This window comes from Caenorhabditis briggsae (genome assembly GCF_000004555.2).
Source record: "Caenorhabditis briggsae complete genome, chrV, whole genome shotgun sequence".
Lineage (NCBI taxonomy): Eukaryota > Metazoa > Nematoda > Chromadorea > Rhabditida > Rhabditidae > Caenorhabditis > Caenorhabditis briggsae.
In genome coordinates this window covers 14,763,519-14,784,900 of record NC_013488.2, presented here as the reverse complement: position 1 = coordinate 14,784,900, position 21,382 = coordinate 14,763,519, and the positions used below count along the sequence as shown (strand labels likewise).

At 38.1% G+C, this 21,382-nt stretch overlaps 5 protein-coding genes across 5 annotated transcripts; 3 read left to right on the top strand and 2 right to left on the bottom strand.

Moving 5' to 3' along the window:
* Nucleotides 1-1,864: 1,864 nt before the first annotated feature.
* CBG27222 lies at nt 1,865-3,806 on the bottom strand (the record flags this gene model as incomplete). Its single annotated transcript, XM_045238134.1, has 6 exons — nt 1,865-2,293; nt 2,347-2,610; nt 2,657-2,795; nt 2,847-3,018; nt 3,083-3,690; nt 3,736-3,806. 6 exons carry the CDS (start codon nt 3,804-3,806, stop codon nt 1,865-1,867), a joined length of 1,683 nt encoding a protein of 560 aa, XP_045098331.1.
* A 2,159-nt stretch (nt 3,807-5,965) lies between these two features.
* CBG04641 lies at nt 5,966-7,724 on the top strand (the record flags this gene model as incomplete). The annotated part of the gene is made up of 3 exons (XM_002637801.1): nt 5,966-6,073; nt 7,316-7,459; nt 7,581-7,724. 3 exons carry the CDS (start codon nt 5,966-5,968, stop codon nt 7,722-7,724), a joined length of 396 nt encoding a protein of 131 aa, XP_002637847.1.
* Nucleotides 7,725-9,198: 1,474 nt separating this feature from the next.
* CBG27221 lies at nt 9,199-10,577 on the bottom strand (the record flags this gene model as incomplete). Its single annotated transcript, XM_045238133.1, has 3 exons — nt 9,199-9,342; nt 9,475-9,607; nt 10,570-10,577. The coding sequence occupies 3 exons, from the start codon at nt 10,575-10,577 to the stop codon at nt 9,199-9,201; spliced, it is 285 nt and encodes a 94-aa protein (XP_045098330.1).
* A 2,783-nt stretch (nt 10,578-13,360) lies between these two features.
* Nucleotides 13,361-19,163, top strand: CBG04637 (the record flags this gene model as incomplete). The annotated part of the gene is made up of 11 exons (XM_002637800.1): nt 13,361-13,387; nt 13,772-13,891; nt 16,260-16,331; nt 16,379-16,529; nt 16,579-16,649; nt 16,698-16,814; nt 17,042-17,085; nt 17,443-17,565; nt 17,836-17,923; nt 18,065-18,229; nt 19,011-19,163. 11 exons carry the CDS (start codon nt 13,361-13,363, stop codon nt 19,161-19,163), a joined length of 1,131 nt encoding a protein of 376 aa, XP_002637846.1.
* Nucleotides 19,164-19,753: 590 nt separating this feature from the next.
* Nucleotides 19,754-20,879, top strand: CBG04636 (the record flags this gene model as incomplete). Its single annotated transcript, XM_002637799.1, has 3 exons — nt 19,754-19,964; nt 20,013-20,317; nt 20,763-20,879. The coding sequence occupies 3 exons, from the start codon at nt 19,754-19,756 to the stop codon at nt 20,877-20,879; spliced, it is 633 nt and encodes a 210-aa protein (XP_002637845.1).
* Between the last annotated feature and the right edge of the window lie 503 nt (nt 20,880-21,382).

The window sequence follows — 21,382 nt, the reverse complement described above, 5'->3', positions numbered from 1 at the left end:
ACTCAATGTTCGGCCACCATGATAAATTTGTCTAGGAAACACAATAGTTCAATATAAGCTCATTTCTAGGTTACACAAGATGGTGGCCTAGAAAACTCAACCTGGAAAAGTTAGGCCATCGTGAAAAACTGTCCAGAAAACACACGTTCATGTTAGAACATTTCTAGAAAACCAACTACGTAAGGTTCCGTTTCAAATGTTTCATTTATGAAAATACGTGAAATTTGACACTTTTGATTAATCAAATTGCTCAAAAAATTTTTTTTCAAGGAAAATAATCATCAAAATAGTCAAATGTTTCAAATTTAAAAAATGAATCGTCAAAAGAGTCAAACGTGGCAAATGAAAAATAGTGAAAACTAAATTTCGTAAAATGCTTCAAAAGAGTCGGAAGTTTCGGACAACTTCGAAAGTTACCAAAAAATGCAGTAGTATTTTCAAACAGGCTGATTGAAATTCTATTATTATTCACCGGAAGGCAGAATGCAGGATCCGCAATCCCGAACACGGGGCCCTCAATCCGGAATTCAGAATCCGGAATTCGGAATTCGGAATTTGGAATTCGGAATCCAGAATCCAGAATCCCGAATCCGGAACACGAAATTCGGCATCTGAAATCCGAAATACGGATTTCTCAATCAGGAATCCAGAATACGTAATCACGAATCCAGAATCGCGAATACTTGATCTTGAATCCGGAAAACGGAGTCCTCAATCGGGAATACGAAATCCGGAATTCGGAATCCGGAATCCAGAATACGTAATCACGAATCCAGAATTGCGAATACTTGATCTTGAATCCGGAAAACGGAGTCCTCAATCCGGAATACGAAATCCGGAATCCAAAATCCGGAATTCGGAATCCGAAATCAGGACATCTCTGCTCCTCACTACAATAAAACTTTTCGTTGTTTTGTAATATTCAATTTGCATTTCAAAAATCATTCGACTCTTTTGAAGCATTTAATATCATAATTGACTAACGTCAATAAAAATTTATTTGAGTCTTTTGACAAATGACTCTTTTGACTTTTTGATTATTTTGAGGCTTGAAAATTTATGATTTTTGGGTGAGAAATTTTGACGAAAAGTCAACTTCTCTTCAAAAGTTTCAAAAAAAAAACATTTGAAATGGAACATTACAACTACGATCGAAAACTCGTTCTAAAGTTTTTTTTTTTAAATCGTTCAAATGTACACGATATCGTTCACTGATTTTTTTTTTCAAAATCTGAGGCCGTATTCATGAAATGTACTTTTGTAAATAATTTACTCTCAAAAAATCAACTGAATCATTTACCAAAAGGTAAATGGAAGCGGGAAAATGTACTGAACTCTTTTTCTCATTTGTAAATGATTTTCCTGTTTTTTAGATAGGAAAACGACTTTGAACTAGAATTTCTCAACTACTTCAAACTGAAAAATGTTCATTTTTTGACATATTATTATAAATTGAATGCTCTATCCATTCATGTCATCAGTATCAAAAGTCATAATTTTCGAGTTGAATGGAAGCGAAATATGTGTTTAAAGTTAGATAATATTCATGTTACAACACTATTCTTTCTATACATAACTGTTTTGGAATGAAAAGTTTCCAAAAAGTAGTAGTAAACAGCAAACGAAATTAGTACCCCTATTTACCAAAAAGTAAATAATTTCTCTTCCATTTTCTCGTTTTTCAGTTGATTTTTGAGAGTAATTGATTTACAAAATTAAATATTCATGAATACGGCCCTTGAGTTTCTAATTTAGGTAAATTAAACAGCAACCAGTGGAGACATAATTCCAAATTTTCAGTGTTCCAGTTAAGAAAAACAAAAGTTTCAACATTTATTCGACTATCTGATGAACTAGTGAATAATCAAATAATCGAAAGAGCACGGTAAACATAAATAGACACTGGAACCGAAATAATAAACCAAATAAAAGAGAAAATAACGATTTTAGAGTAAGAGAGATCCTTGGCCAAAGATTGATCTACGATTTGTGCGTTTTCTTGTGGGGCCGTGATTTCAGAAGCAGAACTATTCTCAACTTCTAAACCTTCCTTGTCACTTTCCTCTGTAGTGACGTCGTCAGACATATCTTGAGCTTCGGAGTCGTCTTCTGAAGAACCACCGTCAGATTCACCGTCAGATTCCTCATCTTTTTCCGGGGTGTTTGGTTTGGGAATGAAGTTGGGACCACTCAAGGTTCCAGCAAAAGTTTCAATCATTGACTCTACAAATCTTCGCTCTCTTTTTTGTTCTTCCACCGCTTTCGCTTCTTCCTCATCAAGAATTTCTGGCTCCTGAAATAAAATTTGGTTGCTATAGCCTATAGGCAATAATTCCCTATAATCACCTCTTCCATATGTGGATTGATATTTCGGAATCCCCATGGTCTGTATTTAATACCCTTGTTCTGCTCCTCCATCTCTTTCAACTTCCTTTTCTCAACTCTCATTTCCGAGTCCATACTTTCTTTTGTCAACGTTTCACTGTCTGCATCAGGAGTTTCAGTCCATTTTGGTTCGTGGAAAATGCGACGAGTGATATTCGAGTAGTGCCAGTAGTCAAATGGATTTGCACACTTTTTACAGAACTGCCCGATTCCGCAAGTCTCTTTCTGAAATTCAGGAAGTTAACATTGCAGTGGAAAAACTTTTCGATACTTGAAACAGTTCCAGGAATTTGTTTTCGTGATCCGCTAGTACTGCATAAATGAAAAATCCACAAGATGACTTGTTGAAACGAAAAACATATGCACCATTTTTTCGAGTAAACCTTTTCATTGTTACTTTTTCTTTGAGCCTGGAAATGTTTAATAAATGTATAGAAATCCGAAATTCTTAATGAACCAACTTTTGAACAGGCACATCCAACAGATCAAAGTGTTCTGACGCTCCCATTCCAAGATCACGAATAGTGTGGAAGACATATTCACCATCTGAAGGTTCCGCGTCCAATGCTGATTCTAAAGTCTCGAAAATGCTTGCAACCCCGGCGCAATCTCTCATTACAATTCCGGATAAAACTGGAATAAAAAATAAGGTGATTTCAAATTTCCTTAAATGCATTTTTTTTTCTGTATCATTTACCTGACAAGTGTTTCTCCCCGTTTCTAATCACACTCGTTTCCGATACCATTCTTGGGTTTTGCCATACATCATTCATTACTATACCAACTCTCACCACCTTCTCCAGAACTGACTTATCACACACAATTTTGAAAAAAAGGAGGTGACTGTCCGGAGCTCCAAGAACTTCCACGTTTCTGACACGAATTTTAGGCAAAGCGTCCAGACTGGTAACGAAAAAGTTGTTCGTTCTGCGAAACTCGTTAAACATCAGTTCACATAACATTTTGAATTGGTCCACATTGTTCCATTCGATGGTTCCCACTAGAATATTTGGTTTCGACAAAACATTTACGGCTATAAACATTGCAAGTGTAGATGTACCGAAGGTCATGTCGAATGGGATCAACTTGAAGGACTTGTGTTCTGGATTGAAACTATTCTGAGATCTGCTGATTAGAACTCCATCTGCTCTCTCGGAAAATTCCATTCTCAAGAATTGATTAACCCCAGAATAGATCATCAGCAAGCAGTCGTCTTCGTTTTTAGCAATTCTGACACGTGGAATGTAAAGTTTTGTGGAGTTCACAATATCCCGGTCGGCACGACATGTACTTCCCAAAGCGATTCTGAATAGGGTGTGTGAAAACTGAGAAGCCTAATTTGAGAATCACCTGCTCATTAAATCAAGCTTCTGCACCACTTTTTGTTTAGTTTCAGGGGAAAGGCAACTCCAGCCAGACATGTTTTTGATGTATTGTAGGAAAAGTTCTGATTTACTTTCAGGAAGAACCTGATGGATTTCCCACGTTTTCCACAAAACTAGGACAATTGAGGAGCCACGGTCTCCTGGTGAGATGGATAGGACCAAACTTTCAAAAAAAGTTCACGTTGAACTTAGAAAAATTCTAGAAGTCAAAGCCGTTCAAGGCCATGACTGGCCGTTAGAAAGCTCACACTCGGTCGGCAGCCACAGATATCGTTTCGTTTTTCCAATGAGTTTTTCCTCATTTTAGGATCGGATTTTTTAAATGTTTTCCTTCTTTTTTGTTTGAATCTGCATACTTTTTTTTGGACAAAATGAAGTACACATAATTCGGAGGGTACTAATATTTCGGGTACAAAATCCACTCGACGTTCAAACCTGAAAAATTTTTTTCCGTAATTAAAAACCACCCTATAGTTGCCTCATTCAAAACCTTTCCTAACTATTAGGTCGTTCGGAAAGTTTCTATCGTTTTTGGCATCAGAAACATTCTATATAAAAAGGTCAAAACTATGTCAGTTACATTGAAAGTGATGAATCTTGTTATCAATGACTTTCTGCCAACACCCCACCAGATTGTGAATGCTTTCCTTCTAAAACTCTGGTGACAGCAAACTGAGAATCCACTCAAGTCATTCTCTAGTAGACAACCATACCGTCTATATCCTATTTTTTAAATGACCAAATATACGCAAAATGACCCAGAAACCACTACGGTTGCTAAGCCACCGTATACTAATTGAAGTACCCTAATCAAAATGTGGAAAGTTCAAAACGGCTGGAAATTGGAAAAAATCCCAATAAATTCAAATCAAAAGTTTTGATCGGGAACTGGAAAACTCGAGCTCGGCCGCCAGCCACACACTGCGCCTTTTTAATTTCCGCCATTTCAGCATGGGATTTTTTGAATGTTTTTTTATTGTCATGTCAATCTACATACTTTTTAAATGAAAATATTCACCGCACACCACTTTTAAATCTGAAAAAAACTTTTAATCAGTTAGAGGTCAAACATTATCCCACTTCCTCTTTCTTTCATGTTTATAGCTGAGAAAATCAAAGTAATAATCCGTGGAGTTTTCCTACACTCAACTGCTAAGGCTTAAAAAGACGAGTGTATTGAGAATCAATTTGAGATCAAGCCAGGACCCGAAAAATATAAACTCATTTCTAAATAGTAAAATGTTTTTTTTTTGTATTTTTTCATTCCCCTCATTTATTGTAGTTTTCAATTTTTCAATAAACGTATTTTTAACCACTGTTTCAATCAAGTGCGATGAAAGCGAAAAACGAGGGGGGAGGGGACTATCGACTAAATATCCTACATTCGCGCATCAACTGCCCTACACATCCCCTGCAGTTGTGCAGCAATGTCGCAAGAGATGTGCAGTCTACTAACATCTCTTGCGTAAATGCTGCACATCTTCCGCCTGTTTATGCCGATAACCTACGAAATGTGTCGACATGAATATATAGGACTTTATGACTTCCAGAAGACTGGAGACTAATAACGATGGAATGAAATATGGATTGAGACAGACCGGCCCAAAAAATTACGAAATTTATGTGGGAATAATTCGAAAATAATTCATCTGAAAATTTGAATTTGAATCTAATAAACTTTTATGGCATGCAATTGGAAGAATTTTATGATTATACATAATTTCAAACGATTAAAGGTCACATCTCAATATCCCGTGCGCAGTCAACAAGAGAACATCCATACCTTGAAAGTTCATATTGTGATACAAATTTCAAGATAGGTTAATGATATCTCTGAAATTTTAAGATTACCTACAGTACTCGGAGGTTTCAGACAATCTATTCAGAATTGTGTTAAAGTTCAGAATTCAATTTTTCAAAGAAAATCATCTGAATAATTAAATTATGGTGTAAAGTTGTGGTCGCATCAGGGATGAAACAAATTGACGGTTTACAAAAGTTGAAAATTTTAGGAATTGATCTACACAAAGGGCAATAGAACAATTAATATTTTTTGATCTACCTAGCAAAGGAGGTCAATTTTTTGTATCTTCGAATTGATTTTCTGAAAAAAATTCTTTCTAAAAATATTCAAATTGTTTTTTAAAGTTTACCTTTATTTTTGTTGTCTAACCATCTCATTTTTCAGTCCCAAAATGGACAAAAAGCCTAACAAGTCTGCCAAAGAAGTAGAAGAAGGCAAGTCATCGCCGGCATTCAGAGAGACAATGATCAGTCGCATACAGAGAAGAGCTCGGAGTTTGGTGAGTTTTAAGAGGTGGGCTAAGTTCGATAATATTACCGTAATACCTGTATTAGAAGGGCCGGCCCTGCTATTGTCTCTAGGTACCACCAGAGGGCCCTTATATTACAGGAGCCCTTCAATTAAAGGGACCCTTCTGTTGTTCCAACCATTTTTTCCTAAATGTTTCGTAAAAAATTTTGGTGAGTTCTCTTTCGAAATTTATAAAAATTTATGAATTTTACTAATCTATGAAATTCGTCAGCAAAAAATAGTTTTTCAACAGATTTCTGTAAAATTTCGGATTTTTCAGAATGTTTTTAACTTAAAACGAACGAAAATTTTTAATTTTTTGGCACTTCGGGAATATTCCATTTTAACCCCCCCCCCCCCCCTTTTCATTCGGTTTTGACCTCCCCTGGAGAAGACGTTGGAAAAGCCCCCCACCAACAGGAATTCAAGATATCTACAGTACCCACCACATTTCATTATAACCACCCACCCTCATCAACTAAAAAATAGGCTTAGGCAAAAAAGGGCGGAAGTAAAAAAGATTCCAATAAAGACCCCCATCATTCCAATAGGTCACCCTACCTCGGATGGGGGGCTATAATATTGTTTTTACTTGGCTGAGTATTTAACGTACGCAGCCAAATTAAGACGAGAAAGTTCATTTTTATCTAGAAATTTTCATTCATACCTAAATTCAGTCGTTCGAATCGACCCCGACCTATTCCTAAGATTTCAATAAACCACCCCTCTATTCCTTTAATACCCCCCGTGTGATTGGCTAATTCGAGGTAAGCGTTTGGGTGGGGGGATGTGTCATAGTCTTCGTTTGGGGGGCCTTAATAAAATATATTGGGGGTCCAAAACCGAAGTTTGCCAAGGATTCCAATTAAACCCACCAAATCAACGGTGTTGGACGTATAACCGAATTTTCCCGGCACTTCTAAAAAGGGGACCCTTCTGATACAGGTTTTACGGTAATTTTCCTGATTTTCATTACTTAAAGGAGGCCAGACACCAAAAAAAAGTTTTCCTAATATTTTGCATAGAGAGGTTCAACTCCATGAGGGGTTGAACTCATGACAGGCAGCTCAGTGGTACAGCGCTGCTACCGGCTGAGCTACTGGTGCGCGAAGTCGCCTGACGACCGATGGTCTACATAAGCGCGGCGCGATTTCGTCCCCCGAACTGTCCCCCGAAATTTTTGCTGTCTCGCCTCCTTTAAAGTAGTACAAAACCAAAGACACATTTACAGGCTCACAGTGCTCCAGGAAGAGCCATCAACCGTCTTGCTCAAGATGTCCCAGGCATCCGTCTACTTGGAAGAGGACAGTCGGCTCCAGCTCCGGGAGAGAGGATTCCGGAACAAGTTGTTCATCCACTACCAAGTACAGAGATTGTTAGAGAAACGGTCATTTGTTTAGTTATTTTTAACTTTTTCAGGCGGTCTTTGATTTATTTGATCATCACAAATCATCCTGTCATTTTTTAAGGATTAATCTGAACCTTCCATGTTTCAGGCCCGACCTCGCCACCAGAAAAAGCGACTGGAAGCGGTTCGAAACTCGGTTTCACCGTCACCATCTCGATCACCACCAAAATGTGTCGACACTCCAGATGATCTCAAACCAAGAAGCTCCAATGAGTCCCCAAGAAAGAAATGAAGGGTAATTACGTATTCTTGTATCAATTCCGAATGTATTATGAACTTTTGTGATAATAGAAATTTGGCAACTATTAAATTGCATATCGAATATTAATAATTTATCTGGTTCACATAAATCAGGCAATTCTTATTCCTTTTGGCGGTCTATGAACCATGTGTTGGAAATCTGCAACTTGAAGGTGTACTTGGTTCCATCGGCATTTGTCACGAGCTGCTTAGAATCGAATGCCTTATCTAGTTGAGTGTTGTCCTCGCAGTTTGATGTTGGATACTGTAGGAAAAATTCAGTTTTAATGTTTTTCCAGAGACTCCAAACCTTAATATAAACTACCGCATTCCTCTGTGTAGTCTTTACGTAATAGCATCCATATTTTTCATAGGCTCTGCACATTTGGTTGTCGTTATCATAATCCACACTGATGCAATCTTTACGGACCATACACAAATTTTTGCAGTCATCCACCGTGCGTTGTCTTGCCCAATAGAACGCTGTACCGATATCATTTTCCATGTTCTGGTCTTTGTATTTCAGCATACAGTACTTATCGGCGATCTGGCTTCGTATAGTTTCCAAGAATGATAGGAATAGGAGAAAAAGAAATAGAGACTTCATTTTAGAAGTGTCGAAGTGGGGGAATAAGTGGAGAAAAGCATGTTTTATCTGGATGGTTGGGTCTCAGAAGTTATGGTTTCGTGGGAAAAATACACGAATTATGACTTCAAGACATCATCTTCGATAAGGAACTAAGACATCGATTCAATCTGACTCACAGTTTGTTTCACAGAAAACGAAACAGTTGGAGCAGTAATTCCTGAATGAAAAGGAACCTCTTCATCGTTCTTATCGACACTTTGGGATCAAAAAGTTCAAAATTTTCAGTAGTTTTCCCTGAAATTTTCAGAATATGCTCCTTTTTATTCTTTGCGTCGCGCTCAAAAATCCGACAGTACAGTGGAAAAAATACTAGTGAATATCCGATACTAAGTGAAACCGGAAAATCTGGAGACAAGCTTTTAGAGCCACTATAGTACCGCTCAAAAAGATATATATATGAAAAATATGGATGCTATTGAAAAAAAATATGGATGCCTATGAAAAATATGGATGCTATTACGTAAAGACTACACAGAGGAATGCGGTAGTTTATATTAAGGTTTGGAGTCTCTGGAAAAACATTAAAACTGAATTTTTCCTACAGTATCCAACATCAAACTGCGAGGACAACACTCAACTAGATAAGGCATTCGATTCTCAGCAGCTCGTGACAAATGCCGATGGAACCAAGTACATCTTCAAGTTGCAGATTTCCAACACATGGTTCATAGACCGCCAAAAGGAATAAGAATTGCCTGATTTATGTGAACCTGATAAATTATTAATATTCGATATGCAATTTAATAGTTGCCAAATTTCTATTATCACAAAAGTTCATAATACATTCGGAATTGATACAAGAATACGTAATTACCCTTCATTTCTTTCTTGGGGACTCATTGGAGCTTCTTGGTTTGAGATCATCTGGAGTGTCGACACATTTTGGTGGTGATCGAGATGGTGATGGTGAAACCGAGTTTCGAACCGCTTCTAGTCGCTTTTTCCGGTGGCGAGGTCGGGCCTGAAACATGGAAGGTTCAGATTAATCCTTAAAAAATGACAGGATGATTTGTGATGATCAAATAAATCAAAGACCGCCTGAAAAAGTTAAAAATAACTAAACAAATGACCGTTTCTCTAACAATCTCTGTACTTGGTAGTGGATGAACAACTTGTTCCGGAATCCTCTCTCCCGGAGCTGGAGCCGACTGTCCTCTTCCAAGTAGACGGATGCTTCGGACACCTTGAGCAAGATGGTTGATGGCTCTTCCTGGAGCACTGTGAGCCTGTAAATGTGTCTTTGGTTTTGTACTACTTTAAAGGAGGCGAAACAGCAAAAATTTCGGGGGACAGTTCGGGGGACGAAATCGCGCCGCGCTTATGTAGACCATCGGTCGTCAGGCGACTTCGCGCACCCGTAGCTCAGCGCTGTACCACTGAGCTGCCTGTCATGAGTTCAACCCCTCATGGGGGTTCTCTATGCAAAATATTAGGAAAACTTTTTTTTTTGGTGTCTGGCCTCCTTTAAGTAATGAAAATCAGGAAAATTACCGTAAACCCTGTATCAGAAGGGTCCCCTTTTTAGAAGTGCCGGAAAAATTCGGTTATACGTCCAACACCGTTGATTTGGGAGGTTTAATTGGAATCCTTGGCAAACTTCGGTTTTGGCCCCCCAATATATTTTATTAAGGCCCCCCAAACGAAGACTATGACACATCCCCCACCCAAACGCTTACCTCGAATTAGCCAATCACACGGAGGGTCTTAAAGGAATAGAGGGGCGAACGGATCCGTTACAGACGCTCAGCGTTCGCGCGCGGTTGAAATAGGAACCGCATACGGACCGCACGCGACCTGTTTTCAGAAAACCACAGCACATTATTTCGTATTCCTCCGTATTCTGTCCGTTCGCGAACTCCGTATCTGATCCGCTTGCGAATGATAAACAAACGGATCCGTTCGTGAACTTAAACTTTTGTCTGAACCGCGCGCGAACGCTGAGCTCCCGTAACAGATTGTTCGCGAATCACCTGTGTGTAATAGAAGGCCCCTCCAAAAAGTCCCAGGAACAATAGAAGGGCCGGCCCTTCTAATACAGGTTAAATCCGTTTCTTTTTTACTTTGAAACAAAAATATTACTGATTCAAATCTTCGATCTCGCTAGAGTTTCAAATAATACTTTTCGATGTCTTCCGGAGATAACTTCAATATTTGATCTCAATTCCAGAATTTTTCCTTTTCATCGTACCCATTCATGCAAAATATGAAAAAATCGAACAATCAAAAAAAGCATGAAACATGTATAAAATGTGTAAGGCCTACGTCATGAATCGAGATCAATATCTCATTTTTTCAACTATACAAACGATTCCTTGTTTTCATTTTTTGTCCAAGCTACATGTATTAGGTTGGCGGGAAAGTCTTTGTCACTTTTTCAATAGTTTATTTCTCAAAGAAAAAATAACCGAATAATTAATTATATTGTCCATCATTATCAACAACATGTCTCCAACGTTCCCTCAATTTATGGATTCCATTGCGGTAGAATCCAGCCGGGCGTGAGGCAAAGTATTGTTTGAGTGCCGCTTCGACCGCTCCACGGGAATTGAAGCTTCTTCCTTCGAAGGCACGTGTCATATCGCCAAATAACCAATAGTCGGAAGGAGCAAGATCAGGAGAATACGGGGGGTGAGGGAGAACATTCCATCCATATCCCATCAGCTCCTGCTTCACTTGTTTCGAAACATGTGGGCGAGCGTTATCATGTTGATAGTACACTTTCTTGTCTTTCAGGGCCGAACGGTCGACTGCTTTCTTGAGGTTTCGTAGTTGAGTAGTGTAGAGGTCTCCAGTTATTGTTTTGCCCTCGGGCAGAAGTTCCCAGTAGATGGGGCCGTCCACTCCCCACCACACAGAGAGCATAACTTTTTTCGGATAAAGGTCGGGTTTGGGGACATCCTGTGGGCTCTCTCATTGTCCAACCCACTGGGATTTCCTGTGGTGATTATCGTAGAAGACCCACTTCTCATCTCCGGTTATTAGCCGGTCCAGCCATCGATCGCCCGCGTGGAGAGTGAGAAGAGTAATCGAATCGTCGACTCGGCGGTCAAGGTTGGCTTGAGTCAGGTGATGAGGTATGAATCGACCAAAAAGTTTTCTCATTCCAAGAGACTTCAAACCTTCAAGGACTGTGCTATGGTGAACTCCGAATGTGACAGCTAGTTCACGGCTAGATTGAAATGGATCCGATTGCAATGCGTGCTTCAGCTTGTCCAAATCCAACTCACGGGGTCTCCCAGAGCGATCCTTTTCATCGAGCGAGAAGTCATCTTTTTCGAAACGATGGAACCAATTGCGAATAGTATTGTAGTGAGGGGCATGTGTGTTGTACACATTCTTCAAGAAAGTTTCCGAATCCTTCATCGTGGTGTGAGATAGGAAGAGGTAAATCAAAACATGTCTGATGTGAATTGCAGTGGGAACAAACATATCGTTTCAATTACAGATGAGGAGCAGGGAAGGAAATGGGGACTTGTTTATATGGAAGGTTCTTATCACCTTGTTATTCACTAGAGTCGATATCATACACAGCCTCCATATACGAGAACAGTGATTAAACAAACAGAGTGACAAAGACTTTCCCGCCAACCTAAATAGAAATATCGGCTAAAGATTAAACTTTTGCCCTCCCCCTCCTCCTCCAGACCATGCTAAACACAAAAATGATGTCCCTCCCAATCTGAAAGTGTCCCCCCGGCATTTCGCTTTTCTTCCGTTTTTCATTCGAAATCCAATACACTCTCCACCCCCATTTCCCTTATCTGAAGCGAGGGTGTGGAAACAAATGAATTCATGGAAATACGACGGATCTCTTATCCATAGATCTCAGAAAATGCCTTCACTTCTGAAGAAATCCACGAGAAATAAAGTTCAGCGATACTTGAAATGCTTATTGGTATTCCTGTTTTTTATGGCCTCTTACAAATTTTATACAGTTTATTTGGTGAGTTTTGGGGCCCGGGGTCTTATTTGGGTCATTTGGTTTTTTTATACTTGAAAAAATTCGATATAAACATTTGAAATCAATCGGTACGTTGAATATTTTTGCTCGGAATTTTTTTTTGATTTTCTGAAGCCGCAGCTGGCAGCGGACGGCCGTAGCACATCCTTGAGGATTCCAAATCATTTCCTATTCAGAACAAAGTCTAGTATTATTTTTTTTTTATGTTTGTGAATTTTTCAAAAATTCTGAACGATCTTAATGAATTTTCTAGAAATTCTAGAAGCATAGACAATAAGTTGGACCTGAAAAGCAAAATTTACGAATTTTCGAATTTCAGTTTTCGAAAATTGGAAAAAAAATTTAGAATCTATCTAGAAAATGTTTTCATGATCTGTATAACATTTGAAAAATTCATTTATTAGAAGAGAGTCAAAAGTGCAGTAAGCTAAACATTTTTTAGTTTCATTTAATTTTATTCAATTCTTAAATTTTCCAAAATGGGAATTACCAAACTCATAGTTTTTGAGTTTGGCATACACCTATGAAATTTTCGAGCCAATTATTTCGGTTCCTGTAACAAATGTCAAAATATGGTCAATTGATAAAATTTTTATCATAATATCAAAAATATTTTATCAGTCGATCACTTTTTGATATCATTGACAGCAACCGAGATATATGGGCTCAGAGTTAAATGTTAGCGGATACATTCTATCAGATTGTTTACGCTAGTTTCATCGGAAGTGCTAATTTTCGCCTCACCTAAAAAATGAAACTTCAAATTCAAATTCAAATTCAAAATTTTTTTCTCGAAATTTTGATGAACAGCAATAAAAACCCAAAAATCGGTGCCTTAATTTTATTACGTATGTCAATTTCCCACTAATTTTTCCCTTCTCGATTCAAATCTATACGATTCTCGATGCCCAATTTGATGTTTTTCTGTCTTTCAGGAAGATCTCAGGGAAGAATCTGCAGATGAGGACGATTTACAGACGGTTTTTTTGTCTGAAAACAAAGTGCAAGTCTACAAAAAATGGTTGAATTGTGCGAAATGGAATTTGTTAGTGATAGAGGACCCAGTGCAGGTTGGTTGCTCTTACCATAAATATTCTAATAGAAAAACACACGAACCGCTAAATTTGAGCTTATATATCTCGGTTCCTGCAGAAATTTCGGAAAGTGATCAACTGAAAAATATTTGTTTTATTATGATAAACACTTTATCCGTTGACCACTTTTTGATAACTTTCAGAGGAAACGAGATATACACGCTCAAAGTTTGGAAACCGCTCTAGCTTCGCCCGCGTGGCTCAGTCTACTCGTCCCACAAGTTTAATTTCTTGAGAGGCTTATTTCGATACAGTTATTTTTTTCATGTCTTCTCACCTTAAAAGTATATAGAATGGCATATTTTCGATACCCAACCTATTTTTCAAAATTTCAGTTCTGGACACAATTCACAAGAGTCACAAAAAAGTGTGACGAGGAGGCCGAAATCGACAAATTGGGTCTCATCACACTAAAAAACAAAGACGAGGATAAAATTGGCATTTTGCCAAGGAATGTGAGTTTTTAGTTTTGGGGATCAAAACACAGTCTGCCTGCCCTCTACGTGGAATTTTCTTTTCTTTTGATCATGTTCCGGGTAATCCAGGGTGTGTATCTGTTTGTAGATGTACTGGCCGGATAGCAATGCTACATATATCTTTGATTTCAATCTTCTTATTTTTTTCATTTTGCGGGCTTTGCATAGATTTATCTGTAAGCCACGTGGGGTTGCCAGGGTACATAATCGGTTAGAGGTAACATCAATTGAAATATTTGAAGATCAAGAAATGGGTACATCTCTAATTCGAGTAATTAGGGCCGAGTTCGTGAAAATTTCCTCATAAAGATCGAAGGATTAAATTCAGGTTTTTGGCTTGTTTGCGTCTTCATGCAGATTCGTCACAGTCCTTTCCTGTTCCGCCCGTCATTTTTCGAATAGAAAAAAAGATCAAGAAGGAAAAAAGGAACGACAAATATAGATTTTTGAAAAAAGGGAAATGTGGAAAATATTTGAAAGCCTAGGAAAAATAACTACCATAACAACAGTTAAAAAACTTTATTTGAACAGAGTTTTGAAATTTTCAATTTTGTAAGAATGGTTGCTTCGTTTTTTCCAGACCCAATAGTTTTTTGGTTGCGTTTTTAAGTTTCCTGTGTTTCTCAAATTTTCATCAAAGATACCATGAAGAATACGTTTCCTAAACCAAACTTGCTAAATGTCAAAGATCAAACTCGAGACACAACCAGAACCACCACCAGAAGGAACCGAAGGATCACCACCATGAAAACAGAAGGACTACCACTAAAAACCAGAAGGACTACCAGAAGGACAAACGACCAACTAGGACAAAACCGGGACGATTGCAACAAAGAAACAGAACTCTCGAGACACCGAAAAAAGACCCGGACGACAAAGAGATAACGAAACACCGGAAACCGATGAAAAGACGTGGGCAAGAAAAGCAATGAAAAAAAAAAGACAAAAAAGAAAGTTCACGAAGTTCCAATGACCGTGTCGAATCCTGTTGCCTGCCGCCGATTCCACATCATTTGTCCCTTGACATTTGAAATCTGAAATTTTGACAATTAATTTTTGGCAACTTTCATTTTGGTTACCTCATCGAGTTCGCATCAAAGTTTCTGAAATCCTTTCTCCGCTAACGTGAACGGCGTGCCTGTCGGACATCCTGAAATTACAATATTCAAAAAATTTTTTTTGAAATTGCCTATAATTTCGGAAATGTTTGATCATTTTTCAAAAATGGCGCTATATGAGTTGAGGGGTGCCACTGAAATTTTTGATTTTCTCGCGGTTTTTAACTTTATGCGTGACATTTTTCTACTTTTTGAGAAAAAATTTACAACAAAACCTTTAGGAAGTTCTAACCAGATAAAATTTCGAAATTTTACTGATTCCCATTTTGTTACCTTGTATTTCGCCTGTCATCTGATTTCCAATCCTGCCCATCCTGGAAGTGACCATTGAGGCTATCCTCGGCTTGGAAGTGTCCGCACCCCGAAAACCAAGCAGCTCCTGGAACTTTAACTTTGAAAACTAAATACATCTAAATTCCTATTTCCTCACCTTTCGTCACTCCTATCGTCTGAAATCCAATCCTGTTGACCGCCGAAACTGCCCTGTCTTCAAAATCTTCGAAGTTGTTCCACCCGGAACGCCAAGCAGCTTCTGGAACACTAATATTGAAAACTAAAAACTCAATATCCCCTTAGCTTAGCTACTCCTGTCGTCTTGATTTGAATTCCGCCGATGCTCGAAACTGTCCTGGTAGCCGTCTGCATCCCGAACGCCAAGCAGCCCCTAAAACTTTACCTTTGGAAACTAAAAATCAGTTTTTTCTTACCTTTCTACTCTACTCCCATCACTTTGATTCGAAGCCGATCCTGGAAATCGCCCTCGAAGTTGTCGTCGACGTCTTCGAAGTCGGGGTGGGGGATCTGGGAATATGATAAGCCCCTAAACTTGACCGTTGCAAACTAAGTACTGATATTTCCTTATTTTTTTACTACTGGACATTGTCCCCATTTTATTAGGCTTTCACGAAGGTCACAATAAACTTACTTTTTTGAGTTCACGAAGAATATGAGATACCGTAAAACATGTATAAGAAAGGCCCTCTAACTTTAAATTTTGCGCAAATTTTTCTCGGTTCCTGTTAAAGGTTCAAAAGGTTTTTAACTAATAAACTGCTTATCATATAGCAACCTTTTATTAGTTGACAAATTTTCTAGCTGCGCCGCTCTAGCTTCGCCACTGTAGCTCAGCCGGTAGCAGCGGCGCACCTCCAACGGTGGGCCCACAAGTTCAACCCCTCGAGGGGCAAAATTTGGAGAAAACTTTTTTAAAAAATATGTTTTAATTCCAGAACGACGAAAAGCACACATTTATCACTCTTGGCATCGGCAGAGATATCACTGGAGAGCAACGATGGAAGAGGGTAAACATTTGCGCCTGCTTTTTATAACAAAATCTCCATAAATTCAGAAAATGGAAAAGTTGGGAAAAACCGTAGAGTTCTATGGTGCTGATCCAATGACAGAAATAAATGAAGAGTTGTATCCTCAAATTGGAAAATATTTCCCATTCGCCGTTTCCAGAACTCCCGGATATGCAACTGCGAGTGTTCTCAAAAATCGTTGGTTTTATTTTTAAATTTCAAATTATTAAGAATGCGAAAATTCCAGGACAGTATATAAACCAAAGTGTGGTCCATGTAGATATCATGTATTTCGTGGATAAGTTGTTGAAGATTAATGTGAGTTTTTCTTCTTTTTTTCTATAACACAATTGCGGAGGTTTCCAGAAAATCGATAATTTATGGATGGATGCAGAAGGTGCCGAATACGATATGTTTGAAATTTTTATGAAAAACGGTAGTTTTGCTCAGAATGGTATTGATGTATGCCAAATCAACATTGAGGTAAGGTTTCTACCGTAAACTCACCCGCATCGTCAACTTTGAGCTCAATTATCTCGATCCCTATGAAAGATATCAAAAAATAATCAACTAAAAAATGTTTATCATAATATCAAAAAAAAAATCATCAGTTGACCACTTTCTGATATCTTTAACAGGAATCGAGGTAATTGAGCTCAAACTTGACAAATTTTTAACGAAACTGTTTCTAACTGTAAAAATTTTTGTAGGTCCATCTCTCAGAAACCGGGCCGAACCATTTGAATTACGAGAGGTTCATGAAATTTGTAAAACAATTGATTCGAGAAGAACAATTTGCAATTTTCAAAACAGAAGAAGTGATACATATGAGGATGTATATGTTCAATTTTGCAAGCAGTTTTTGTAGGCATAAATATTGAGATTCTACTATTAATTCTAGAAATAAAGATGTTTCTTATTATTTGTAGTAATCCACAATTTTTGTTCTTGGTTCTCAAAAAGTTTCGTAAACATGAAACTTTAGTGTTTTCCTATCTCTGACCCAGATCAGATCATCCCCTTTCTTATCACTTCCTTGTTTCACAGAACAACTGACGCCAAAGAGATCTCGAATCATTATAACTTTCGGTTTCCCAAACCATTATTCTAGTTCCAACTCGTGGAGAATGCTCCTTCCAATTATTCTTCTTATTTCTACAGTTTCCTTGGCTGAAGCCGGAAAGTTTACTCCAAACAAATATGAACTCGAGTTGACTCCCGAGTTCTTTGGAGAGTAAGTTTCACATTTTTTAGATACCGTAAAACCTCTAATAGTAGAGCATCCACACTATCAAGTTTGACCCCTCAATTCTCTCACTTCCTAAGCAAGATATCGAAATTTGTCACCTGACAAAACACTTCTGATATTATGATAAACATTTTATCAGTTGGCAACCTATTCATATCCTTGACAAGAACCGAAAAAAGTTGGCTCAAAATTGAAAGTTAGAGGCCCTTCTATTAGAGGTTTTACGGTTACGGTACTAAATTTTTAACCTTTTAGTAACTCTTTCACCGGAAAAACCAAGATCCATGTGGATGTTACCGGGTCAGTCGAGGAATTTGATCTACAAGTTTCAAAGGATTTGGAGGTGAAGAAAGTCACTTTCTGGGCAGCCAATTGATTCAATGCAAAATTCGATCCAAATTGTAAGTAATCTCTGATAATGAAGGGATTCCCCATAAAAATAATAAATCAAATTATAGTGAAAGAAATCACTGCTACATTCAAGAAAGATGGCGACAAGATTCATGTTACTTTACCTGCCCCAATCACTAAGGCAAGTATCACAATGAAGGGATTCATTGAAATTGCTTACAAGGGAAAAGCCGGAAAGAAAGGTGCCAACAAGGGATTATTCCTGACCAATGATAACGATTATGTGACTGATTTGAAGGTACATTAAAAGACAGACAAAATTTGATTTGAATTTGAAATTTTTAATGCAGTAAAACCTATAACAGAAAAGCCCCCGCACTATCAAGTTTGAGCTAGTTTATCTAGGTTCCTGTAACTGATATCCAAAGTGTGGCAACTGATGAATTGTTGATAATAATATGATACACATTTTGTCAGGCGACAGATTTTTTATGGCAAAAAATTCGGCGGTACAAGAGGAAACAAAGTGATTTCGGGGTACAAGTTCCATCATTCGGGGTACAAAATTTTTTAGTAAGTTGGATTTTCGTACTGCTAAAATTGAAATTTTGGCATCAAATAAGCTGCAATTTTATTTAGGCCAAAAATGTTAACTCAACGGTAGGAAAAATTCAATTTACACAGACATTTTGTACGCCGGAATCACTAATTTTGTAACCCTGAACCAGTTGTACCCCGTTTTACCCCTGATTTTTGGCCATTTTTTATATCTCCATTTTCCCTGGTCTTCTCTTTGTTACACTCTTCTTATCTATTCTTCCGCACGACCTTTCTCATTCTCCTTATTTTCGTTATTGGCTCTTTGATGATTAGTGCTAGCTCCTATCGCTGCGCCCTTCGTCAGGTGGTGGTAGATTCTTGATTGATTACTTGTAGTCTTCTGGAGCTTCTGGACCTTGGTCGGTCACGACAAACTCGGTCAAACGTAAAAGTTAGGGGCCCTTCTAACACACGTTTTTCGGTATTGTATTTTGTCGCGTGTTGATTTCAAGGAACCACCATGAAAATATATGTTTCAGAACGGAAACGCAATCCACTTGTTCCCCATTCTTGAAGACGTTGCTGTTCCATTGGCTCTTTTCATCATCACCCCTCGTCGTGCTGTCGTTGAGATGGAACTAATGAATGGGTCGAATCTTATGGGGGAACATAGAAATGTTGAAGGAAATTAACTCTTCTCAAACTACTTCCATAGTGGAAGTCGTAAAATCCAAACTTCGAGTCTGCAATTCAAGATCAAGGCTCCAACTGCTTGATGACTTTTTTTTTAATTCTGAATGAAATAATAAACTTAGCTACATAATATTAATACAAATACTTTTTTGAGTTTATGAATGAATAAAGTCATACTTTCCTGTTTTCAAGCTATTGTAAACTCGCTTTCAACGTTGAGCCAATTTATATCGGTTCCTGTGAGAGATATCAAACATGTGACAACTGATAAAATGTTTGCTATATGGACATTGTATCAGTTGAACACTTTTTGATACCTTTCACAGGAAAGGAGATGGATCGGCTCAAAGTTACTGTAGGCCTGCAAGACTGAAAATTATCAACCTGTCTATTTTGTTTTTGCTGATGCAACAAAAAACCAAAAACTAACCTCTGACTCAGATTGTTTACAGGTATTTCCTTTCCAATCTGTCTCTCATTTTTCTCCCCGATAATTCTTCCCAAACCAGTTCCTCGTCTATTACCCCGTAAACCACATCTCTCACACTTCGTTCTTCTTCCTTGCAATTTCCCATTTTGTCGAATTTCAATGTCTGAACTTATTACCACCTATCGTCCCACCAAAATTCTCCTAGAACTTGACCCTGATCTTCCTAATTCAACCTATCGAGGAAGAGTAAAAATCGATTATGAGTTCACCGATGAGACGTCGGAAATCAAGATTCAAGCTTCTCGCGATTTTCAGTGGACCTCTGTGAGATTGGCAACTTTTTATGAACTCAACGAGGGGTATCCAGTTTGTAAGTCTATTTGAGTACCTTTAATAGAAAACTTGTAATTGTTTTCAGATGCCAGTGTAGACAGTGAGGATTACAATCATGACACTGAATTGGAAATCCTAACCATCCCACTAGGAGCTTCTCTGAACCCGGAGAACACTCAAAATGGGTTTTACATTAATCTGGAATGGAACGGGCCCATTGGTGGACCAGGAGCATCTGAGGGGTTGTATGCTGTGGACGAGAGTACAATGGAGGCAAATTTGAAAGATGGGAATGCGCATAAGGTTTTCCCATGTTATGAAGGTGGAGTTTCAGCGAAGACCTGGTTAACATTGATTACTGACGAGCGGACTAGAGTGGAGACTAATATGGTGAGTCTTCTAGATTAAATGAGACTAACTATCTCGGTCCTAGAAAGAGATATTCTTACGTTACCAGCTGTTAAACTTTGTGGAGTACAGGGTGGCGGAAAATCACCCGGACTGCTAGAATCGGGTATATCTTTAGAAATAAATATCTTGAATGCAGAAAAATCGGTAGAATCGTAATTTTATATTTGATTCAAGACTACTGAAAATTTCAAAGCGATTCCTCAAGTGTAAGTATGGTTATGGTTTTCAAAGATGAACAGCGTCATGTTCATGAGATAAAGCAACTTTGACAAGCGATGACTCATCTCAAAGTAGATCAAATTATTTGAAACTTGCCCAGTTTACTGATGAAACATTTTAATTTTCGCACTCCACATTTAAGTCCAGGACAACGCTTTACTAATGTTTTATGTTAGAACAAACCTGTAGTTCTTTTTTTTTCCAGGATGACGCTGGGCATGAAGAATTCGAAGGAAAAGTCAAAAACAATTTCAACAAAGCAGAAGACCTTACAATCGAAGATGTCTACATCCGAATCACCCCGATAATTGACATGGAGTAATAAAATATATGACTCCATTTGTTTCTTCAAGAATAAAAAAGTTGATCTGAATTCTTCGATTTATTTTACTAGTCCTACATAACATTAAAAATGGGATCAAGTACTTGGACTCATGCAAAATGTAGGCGTGTGCTCAATTAGTCAAGTCTTATGGGATTCTGTTGATACCTAGATTTGGTTTGCGTTACTTGCTGATTTTGAGGTGTTAGTATATTTTTCGGGTTTTGCTTGAGGAGGAAAAACATTTGATTTTGTGAGTCAAGAAAAATTATTGGGTTATTTTTTATATTATTTTTTTGGTTGGTAAATTCTGTTATTAGACGTTCAGCTGAGTATCTCAGTGTTCAATGAATTTTGATCGATTCCATATTCCGCCACGTAAGTTTTGGGAAGTCTCTTGGATCTTTTGGTAAAGAATACCGTAACACCGGCCCACGGTCCAAGGGTGCATCGAAAAAGGGTACATCGAGGGTACATCGAGCTCTTAGGGTACATTGGTTCTG